Source organism: Oncorhynchus mykiss, chromosome 2, assembly GCF_057628025.1.
Source record: "Oncorhynchus mykiss isolate SJ-2025 chromosome 2, ASM5762802v1, whole genome shotgun sequence".
Taxonomy (NCBI): domain Eukaryota; kingdom Metazoa; phylum Chordata; class Actinopteri; order Salmoniformes; family Salmonidae; genus Oncorhynchus; species Oncorhynchus mykiss.
The window spans coordinates 98,573,867-98,584,256 of NC_143023.1; the positions used below are offsets into that span (position 1 = coordinate 98,573,867).

The window sequence follows — 10,390 nt, forward strand, 5'->3', positions numbered from 1 at the left end:
TTTAGACAGTCTCATGTCAGGCTACTCTCACTAGTTGAATGTGTAGATGGTTTTCTTCACCCTCGGTAGTTTAGACAGTCTCCTGTCAGGCTACTCTCACTAGTTGAATGTGTAGATGGTTTTCTTCACCCTCGGTAGTTTAGACAGTCTCCTGTCAGGCTACTCTCACTAGTTGAATGTGTAGATGGTTTTCTTCACCCTCGGTAGTTTAGACAGTCTCCTGTCAGGCTACTCTCACTAGTTGAATGTGTAGATGGTTTTCTTCACCCTCGGTAGTTTAGATAGTCTCCTGTCAGGCTACTCTCACTAGTTGAATGTGTAGATGGTTTTCTGGAACCAAAAAGGGTTCCACCTAGAACAAAAGCATTCTATCTGGAACCAAAAAGGGTTCCACCTAGAACAAAAAGCATTCTTTCTGGAACCAAAAAGGGTTCCACCTGGAACAAAAAGCATTCTATCTGGAACCAAAAAGGGTTCCACCTAGAACAAAAAGCATTCCATCTGGAACCAAAAAGGGTTCCACCTGGAGCCAAAACTTTTTCAACCTGTAACCAAAAAGTGTTTTACCTGGAACTATTTACAGTTGAAGTCGGAAGTTCACATACACTTAGGTTGGAGTCATTAAAACTAGTTTACATCCACTTAGGTTGGAGTCATTAAAACTAGTTTACATACACTTAGGTTGGAGTCATTAAAACTAGTTTACATCCACTTAGGTTGGAGTCATTAAAACTAGTTTACATACACTTAGGTTGGAGTCATTAAAACTAGTTTACACACACTTAGGTTGGAGTCATTAAAACTAGTTTACACACACTTAGGTTGGAGTCATTAAAACTAGTTTACATACACTTAGGTTGGAGTCATTAAAACTAGTTTACATACACTTAGGTTGGAGTCATTAAAACTAGTTTACATAAACTTAGGTTGGAGTCATTAAAACTAGTTTACATCCACTTAGGTTGGAGTCATTAAAACTAGTTTACATACACTTAGGTTGGAGTCATTAAAACTAGTTTACATACACTTAGGTTGGAGTCATTAAAACTAGTTTACATAAACTTAGGTTGGAGTCATTAAAACTAGTTTACATACACTTAGGTTGGAGTCATTAAAACTAGTTTACATACACTTAGGTTGGAGTCATTAAAACTAGTTTACATAAACTTAGGTTGGAGGCATTAAAACTAGTTTACATACACTTAGGTTGGAGTCATTAAAACTAGTTTACATACACTTAGGTTGGAGTCATTAAAACTAGTTTACATACACTTAGGTTGGAGTCATTAAAACTAGTTTACATACACTTAGGTTGGAGTCATTAAAACTAGTTTACATACACTTAGGTTGGAGTCATTAAAACTAGTTTACATACACTTAGGTTGGAGTCATTAAAACTAGTTTACATAAACTTAGGTTGGAGGCATTAAAACTAGTTTACATACACTTAGGTTGGAGTCATTAAAACTAGTTTACATACACTTAGGTTGGAGTCATTAAAACTAGTTTACATACACTTAGGTTGGAGTCATTAAAACTAGTTTACATAAACTTAGGTTGGAGTCATTAAAACTAGTTTACATCCACTTAGGTTGGAGTCATTAAAACTAGTTTACATACACTTAGGTTGGAGTCATTAAAACTAGTTTACATAAACTTAGGTTGGAGTCATTAAAACTAGTTTACATACACTTAGGTTGGAGTCATTAAAACTAGTTTACATAAACTTAGGTTGGAGTCATTAAAACTAGTTTACATAAACTTAGGTTGGAGTCATTAAAACTAGTTTACATCCACTTAGGTTGGAGTCATTAAAACTAGTTTACATACACTTAGGTTGGAGTCATTAAAACTAGTTTACATACACTTAGGTTGGAGTCATTAAAACTAGTTTACATACACTTAGGTTGGAGTCATTAAAACTAGTTTACATACACTTAGGTTGGAGTCATTAAAACTAGTTTACATACACTTAGGTTGGAGTCATTAAAACTAGTTTACATACACTTAGGTTGGAGTCATTAAAACTAGTTTACATAAACTTAGGTTGGAGTCATTAAAACTAGTTTACATACACTTAGGTTGGAGTCATTAAAACTAGTTTACATACACTTAGGTTGGAGTCATTAAAACTAGTTTACATACACTTAGGTTGGAGTCATTAAAACTAGTTTACATACACTTAGGTTGGAGTCATTAAAACTAGTTTACATACACTTAGGTTGGAGGCATTAAAACTAGTTTACATACACTTAGGTTGGAGTCATTAAAACTAGTTTACATACACTTAGGTTGGAGTCATTAAAACTAGTTTACATACACTTAGGTTGGAGTCATTAAAACTAGTTTACATCCACTTAGGTTGGAGTCATTAAAACTAGTTTACATCCACTTAGGTTGGAGTCATTAAAACTAGTTTACATACACTTAGGTTGGAGTCATTAAAACTAGTTTACATACACTTAGGTTGGAGTCATTAAAACTAGTTTACATACACTTAGGTTGGAGTCATTAAAACTAGTTTACATACACTTAGGTTGGAGTCATTAAAACTAGTTTACATAAACTTAGGTTGGAGTCATTAAAACTAGTTTACATACACTTAGGTTGGAGTCATTAAAACTAGTTTACATACACTTAGGTTGGAGTCATTAAAACTAGTTTACATACACTTAGGTTGGAGTCATTAAAACTAGTTTACATACACTTAGGTTGGAGTCATTAAAACTAGTTTACATACACTTAGGTTGGAGGCATTAAAACTAGTTTACATACACTTAGGTTGGAGTCATTAAAACTAGTTTACATACACTTAGGTTGGAGTCATTAAAACTAGTTTACATACACTTAGGTTGGAGTCATTAAAACTAGTTTACATACACTTAGGTTGGAGTCATTAAAACTAGTTTACATACACTTAGGTTGGAGTCATTAAAACTAGTTTACATACACTTAGGTTGGAGTCATTAAAACTAGTTTACATACACTTAGGTTGGAGTCATTAAAACTAGTTTACATACACTTAGGTTGGAGTCATTAAAACTAGTTTACATACACTTAGGTTGGAGTCATTAAAACTAGTTTACATACACTTAGGTTGGAGTCATTAAAACTAGTTTACATACACTTAGGTTGGAGTCATTAAAACTAGTTTACATCCACTTAGGTTGGAGTCATTAAAACTAGTTTACATACACTTAGGTTGGAGTCATTAAAACTAGTTTACATACACTTAGGTTGGAGGCATTAAAACTAGTTTACATACACTTAGGTTGGAGTCATTAAAACTAGTTTACATACACTTAGGTTGGAGTCATTAAAACTAGTTTACATACACTTAGGTTGGAGTCATTAAAACTAGTTTACATACACTTAGGTTGGAGTCATTAAAACTAGTTTACATACACTTAGGTTGGAGTCATTAAAACTAGTTTACATACACTTAGGTTGGAGTCATTAAAACTAGTTTACATACACTTAGGTTGGAGTCATTAAAACTAGTTTACATACACTTAGGTTGGAGTCATTAAAACTAGTTTACATACACTTAGGTTGGAGTCATTAAAACTAGTTTACATACACTTAGGTTGGAGTCATTAAAACTAGTTTACATACACTTAGGTTGGAGTCATTAAAACTAGTTTACATCCACTTAGGTTGGAGTCATTAAAACTAGTTTACATACACTTAGGTTGGAGTCATTAAAACTAGTTTACATACACTTAGGTTGGAGTCATTAAAACTAGTTTACATACACTTAGGTTGGAGTCATTAAAACTAGTTTACATCCACTTAGGTTGGAGTCATTAAAACTAGTTTACACACACTTAGGTTGGAGTCATTAAAACTAGTTTACACACACTTAGGTTGGAGTCATTAAAACTAGTTTACACACACTTAGGTTGGAGTCATTAAAACTAGTTTACACACACTTAGGTTGGAGTCATTAAAACTAGTTTACATAAACTTAGGTTGGAGTCATTAAAACTAGTTTACATACACTTAGGTTGGAGTCATTAAAACTAGTTTACATACACTTAGGTTGGAGTCATTAAAACTAGTTTACATACACTTAGGTTGGAGTCATTAAAACTAGTTTACATACACTTAGGTTGGAGTCATTAAAACTAGTTTACATCCACTTAGGTTGGAGTCATTAAAACTAGTTTACACACACTTAGGTTGGAGTCATTAAAACTAGTTTACACACACTTAGGTTGGAGTCATTAAAACTAGTTTACACACACTTAGGTTGGAGTCATTAAAACTAGTTTACACACACTTAGGTTGGAGTCATTAAAACTAGTTTACATAAACTTAGGTTGGAGTCATTAAAACTAGTTTACATACACTTAGGTTGGAGTCATTAAAACTAGTTTACATACACTTAGGTTGGAGTCATTAAAACTAGTTTACATCCACTTAGGTTGGAGTCATTAAAACTAGTTTACATAAACTTAGGTTGGAGTCATTAAAACTAGTTTACATAAACTTAGGTTGGAGTCATTAAAACTAGTTTACATACACTTAGGTTGGAGTCATTAAAACTAGTTTACACACACTTAGGTTGGAGTCATTAAAACTAGTTTACATACACTTAGGTTGGAGTCATTAAAACTAGTTTACATACACTTAGGTTGGAGTCATTAAAACTAGTTTTTCAACCACTTCACAAATGTCTTGTTAACAAACTATAGTTTTGGCAAGTCGGTTAGGATATCTACTTTGTGCATGACACAAGTCATTTTTCCAACAATTGTTTACAGACAGATTATTTCACTGTATCACAATTCCAGTGGGTCAGAAGTTTACATACACGAAGTTGACTGTGCCTTTAGACAGCTTGGAACATTCCACAAAATTATGTCATGGCTTTAGAAGCTTCTGATAGGCTAATTGACATCATTTGAGTCAATTGAAGCTGTACCTGTGGATGTATTTCAAGGCCTACCTTCAAACTCGGAGCCTCTTTACTTGACATCATGGGAAAATCAAAAGAAATCAGCCAAGACCTCAGGAAACATGATAAACCTCCACAAGTCTGGTTCATCCTTGGGAGCAATTTCCAAACACCTGAAGGTACCACGTTCATTTGTACAAACAATAGTATGCAAGTATGAACACCATGGGACAACGTAGCTGTCATACCGCTCAGGAAGGAGATGCGTTCTGTCTCCTAGAGATGAACGTACTTTTGGTGCGAAAAGTGCAAATCAATCCCAGAACAACAGCAAAGGACCTTGTGAAGATGTTGGAGGAAACAGGTACAAAAGTATCTATATCCACAGTAAACCGGGTCCTATATCGACATAACCTGAAAGGCTGCTCAGCAAGGAAGAAGCCACTGCTCCAAAACCGCCATAAAAAAGCCAGACTACGGTTTGCACATGGGGACAAAGATCGTACTTTTTGGAGAAATGTCTTCTGATCTGATGAAACAAAAATAGAACTGTTTGGACATAATTAACATCGTAATGTTTGGAGGAAAAACGGGGAGGTTTACAAGCCGAAGAACACCATCCCAACCGTGAAGCATGGGGGTGGCAGCATCATGTTGTGGGGGTGCTTTGCTGCAGAAGGGACCGGTGCACTTCACAAAATAGATGGCATCATGAGGAGGAAAATTATGTGGCTATATTGAAGCAACATCTGAAGACATCAGTCAGGAGTCAAGTATTGGAGTGATGAAAGAAATAAATCATTCTCTCTACTATTATTCTGACATTTCACATTCTTAAAATAAAGTGGTGATCCTTACTGACCTAAGTCAGAATTTTTATTATGATTAAATGTCAGGAATTGTGAAAAACTGAATTTAAATATATTTGGCTAAGGTATATGTAAACTTCCGACTTCAACTGTTCTCCTACAGCGACAGCCTTCATTTAATTACGCAAGTCAGTTAAGAACAAATTCTTATCTACAATGACAGCTTACCGAGGAACAGTGGGTTAACTGCCTTGTTCTGTGGCGGAACAATATATTTTTACCTATCAGCTCAGGAATTCGATCCAGAAACCCTCTAACCACTAGGCTACCTGGTTCTAATAGCCCCTGTTTTCTAAGAGTGTTGTTTCTGATTTATCCTCCTCCTCTCCCCCATGACACCATTATGAATCAGATGAGACTGAGCCCATGACACCATTATGAATCAGATGAGACTGAGCCCATGACACCATTATGAATCAGATGAGACTGAGCCCATGACACCATTATGAATCAGATGAGACTCAGCCCATGACACCATTATGAATCAGATGAGACTGAGCCCATGCCACCATTATGAATCAGATGAGACAGAGGCCATGACACCATTATGAATCAGATGAGACTGAGCCCATGATACCATTATGAATCAGATGAAACAGAGCCCATGACACCATTATGAATCAGATGAAACAGAGGCCATGACACCATTATGAATCTGAGACAGAGCCCATGACACCATTATGAATCAGATGAGACTGAGCCCATGACACCATTATGAATCAGATTAAACAGAGCCCATGACACCATTATGAATCAGATGCAACAGAGCCCATGACACCATTACGAATCAGATGAGACTGAGCCCATGACACCCATGACACCATTATGAATCAGATGAAACAGAGCCCATGACACCATTATGAATCTGAGACAGAGCCCATGACACCATTATGAATCAGATGAGACTGAGCCCATGACACCATTATGAATCAGATTAAACAGAGCCCATGGCACCATTATGAATCAGATGCAACAGAGCCCATGACACCATTATGAATCAGATGAGACTGAGCCCATGAGACCATTATGAATCAGATGAAACAGAGGCCATGACACCATTATGAATCAGATGCAACAGAGCCCATGCCACCATTATGAATCAGATGAGACTGAGCCCATGACACCATTATGAATCAGATGAAACAGAACCCATGACACCATTATGAATCAGCTGAGACTGAGCCCATGACACCATTATGAATCAGCTGAGACTGAGCCCATGACACCATTATGAATCAGATGAATTGTTATTTCTGATGTGTCCTCTTCCTCTCCCCCATGACACCATTATGAATCAGATGAGACAGAGCCCATGACACCATTATGAATCAGATGAATTGTTATTTCTGATGTGTCCTCTTCCTCTCCCCCATGACACCATTATGAATCAGCTGAGACAGAGCCCATGACACCATTATGAATCAGCTGAGACTGAGCCCATGACACCATTATGAATCAGATGAGACAAAGCCCATGACACCATTATGAATCAGATGAATTGTTATTTCTGATGTGTCCTCTTCCTCTCTGCAGGTGTGGTTCCAGAACCGGCGTGCTAAGTGGCGGAAGAGGGAGAGGTTTGGTCAGATGCAGCAGGTCAGGACTCACTTCTCTACTGCCTACGAGCTACCCCTCCTCACCAGGCCAGAGAACTACACACAGGTACAGGAGGGATGGGATAGCGCTCATGACCACAGTATGAACAAGCATGGAAGTGAAAGAATACGAGTAATCCAGAGGAGGCTGGTGGGAGGAGCTATAGGAGGACGTTCTCAGGGTATAAATGGAACGGTATCAGACGTATGGAAACCACACGTTTGACTCCGTTCCATCTATTCCATTCCAGTCATTGCTACAAGCCCGTCCTCCTATAGCTCCTTCCACCAGCGCCCTCTGGAGTAATCTCTTGTGAAGTAAAAGTGGAGATTTGAACTGGAATGTTTGGGTGGTTCTGTCAAAGGGGATTGACTGAATCTGCTGTTTCTGCTAGTTAGCCACTTTTGCCTCCAGAAGAAAAATCAAGTCAGTCAGCATTTTGTTTCTCTGGGTTACAATATTTGATTTCTCTTAAACCTCCTGCTCTTGTCTGTTCCTCCATGTAGATCCAGAACCCATCGTGGCTAGGTGTTGGCAGCGGTGTCTCTCCTGTACCTGGCTGTGTGGTGCCCTGTGACGGGTCAGTCACCTCCTGCATGCCTCCCCACCCTCATGGAGGGGTCTCCGACTACCTAGGCGTGCCCAGCCCGGGCGTAATGGGGCATGAGGGTCACATGGGACAGACACACATGGGAAGTCTCTTTGGGGCTGGAGGAATGGGCGGAGTGGGTGGCGGTCTCAGCGGTTACGACCTGACCAGTGTCGACCCAGACAGAAAGTCTTCTAGTATCGCAGCGCTGCGCATGAAAGCTAAGGAACACAGCGCTGCCATCTCCTGGAACACATGATGCTATGGGAACTTTCCTGGGTCTGGCCCCACCCTGGTCAGACACGCCCTAACCCTGCCTCCTCATCCATACTCTCCTGAACCTGGACAAGGCCATGCCCAGTACTGGGAAGGAGGAAGAGGAGGAGCAGGACGAGGAGGAAGGTCAGGATGGGACTACGACTACGCCACCTGATAGCACTAATAATACCAAAGCAGGTGAAATGAATGAACTACAACCCGAGACGACAGGAGAGACCATCACAGGAAACGATTCAGCAGCTTTAGAATGATACCAACAATGACGTCACCATGGCAATCAGCAGGAGACGCTGAGAAAAGAAGACGCTAGACAGAGGGAGTGGTGCTACTTGATCTCTCAGACCTCTGAAGGGGGAACGTGCCATTTTCCCTTTCCCTCTTTATTCTCTATGCCCATCAACCATGTGTCTCTTTATTCTCTATGCCCACCCCCCTGTGCCTCTTTATTCTCTATGCCCACCACCCTGTGTCTCTTTATTCTCTATGCCCACCACCCTGTGTCTCTTTATTCTCTATGCCCACCACCCTGTGTCTCTTTATTCTCTATGCCCACCCCCCTGTGCCTCTTTATTCTCTATGCCCATCAACCATGTGCCTCTTTATTCTCTATGCCCACCACCCTGTGTCTCTTTATTCTCTATGCCCATCAACCATGTGCCTCTTTATTCTCTATGCCCACCCCCCTGTGTCTCTTTATTCTCTATGCCCACCACCCTGTGCCTCTTTATTCCCTATGCCCACCACCCTGTGCCTCTTTATTCTCTATGCCCATCAACCCTGTGTCTCTTTATTCCCTAAGCCCATCAACCCTGTGTCTATTTATTCCCTAAGCCCATCAACCCTGTCCCTCTTTATTCCCTATGCCCATCAACCCTGTGCCTCTTTATTCTCTATGCCATCAACACTGTCTCTTTATTCCCTATGCCCATCAACCCTGTGTCTCTTTATTCCCTATGCCCACCACCCTGTGCCTCTTTATTCTCTATGCCATCAACCCTGTGCCTCTTTATTCCCTATGCCATCAACCCTGTGTCTCTTTATCCCCTATGCCCATCAACCCTGTGCCTCTTTATTCTCTATGCCCACCACCCTGTGCCTCTTTATTCTCTATGCCATCAACACTGTCTCTTTATTCCCTATGCCCATCAACCCTGTGTCTCTTTATTCCCTATGCCCACCACCCTGTGCCTCTTTATTCTCTATGCCCACCACCCTGTGCCTCTTTATTCTCTATGCCATCAACACTGTCTCTTTATTCCCTATGCCCATCAACCCTGTGTCTCTTTATTCCCTATGCCCACCACCCTGTGCCTCTTTATTCTCTATGCCCACCACCCTGTGCCTCTTTATTCTCTATGCCATCAACACTGTCTCTTTATTCTCTATGCCCACCACCCTGTGCCTCTTTATTCTCTATGCCCATCAACCCTGTGTCTCTTTATTCTCTATGCCCACCACCCTGTGCCTCTTTATTCTCTATGCCCACCACCCTGTGCCTCTTTATTCTCTATGCCCATCAACCCTGTGCCTCTTTATTCTCTATGCCCACCACCCTGTGCCTCTTTATTCTCTATGCCCATCAACCCTGTGCCTCTTTATTCTCTATGCCCACCACCCTGTGCCTCTTTATTCTCTATGCCCACCACCCTGTGCCTCTTTATTCTCTATGCCCACCACCCTGTGCCTCTTTATTCTCTATGCCAACCACCCTTTTTCTCTTGTTCTGTTGAAACCCCACCGCCTGAAACAAATCTGCTTCAAGCCGGCCTGGTTCCTCTGAGGACACACCAACACGGTGCAAAGAACCGCATTACAAACACTACAACTCTAATGAGCAAAACTCCTTGATGAAGAGCACTGACGAACCAGAGCAAAGTCTTCATGAATCAGCCTCATTCATAACTTTTCTCTTTCTTCTCACAGCGACACAATGACCAATTGTCTAAGAGGTATTAATGGTATGGTAATAAGTGAACATCTGAAAAACATCTGTGTTTGGTTTTGACTGCATGGGATGTGCTGGCAGCTGTGTCCCTGTTTCTAGGTTCCTATAACTATGGACGACACGAGCGACACGGGTCCATGCCAATTTGGTTGGGGGGAGTGGAGGGCGGAGAGCAGAAAGTGTACACTTGGCAATCATATCAAGTGAATGTG

General features: G+C 40.3%; 1 protein-coding gene across 1 annotated transcript in view; it reads left to right on the forward strand.

Moving 5' to 3' along the window:
- LOC110500713 (homeobox protein aristaless-like 4) overlaps nucleotides 1-9,873 on the forward strand; it is a 46,035-nt gene extending 36,162 nt beyond the window's left edge. Inside the window, exons 3-4 of the mRNA XM_021578235.3 lie at nucleotides 7,303-7,431; nucleotides 7,872-9,873. Coding sequence (XP_021433910.3) covers nucleotides 7,303-7,431; nucleotides 7,872-8,213 — 471 coding nt within the window. The 3' untranslated portion in view covers nucleotides 8,214-9,873. The remainder of the gene's footprint in view (nucleotides 1-7,302; nucleotides 7,432-7,871) is intronic.
- Nucleotides 9,874-10,390: the final 517 nt, after the last annotated feature.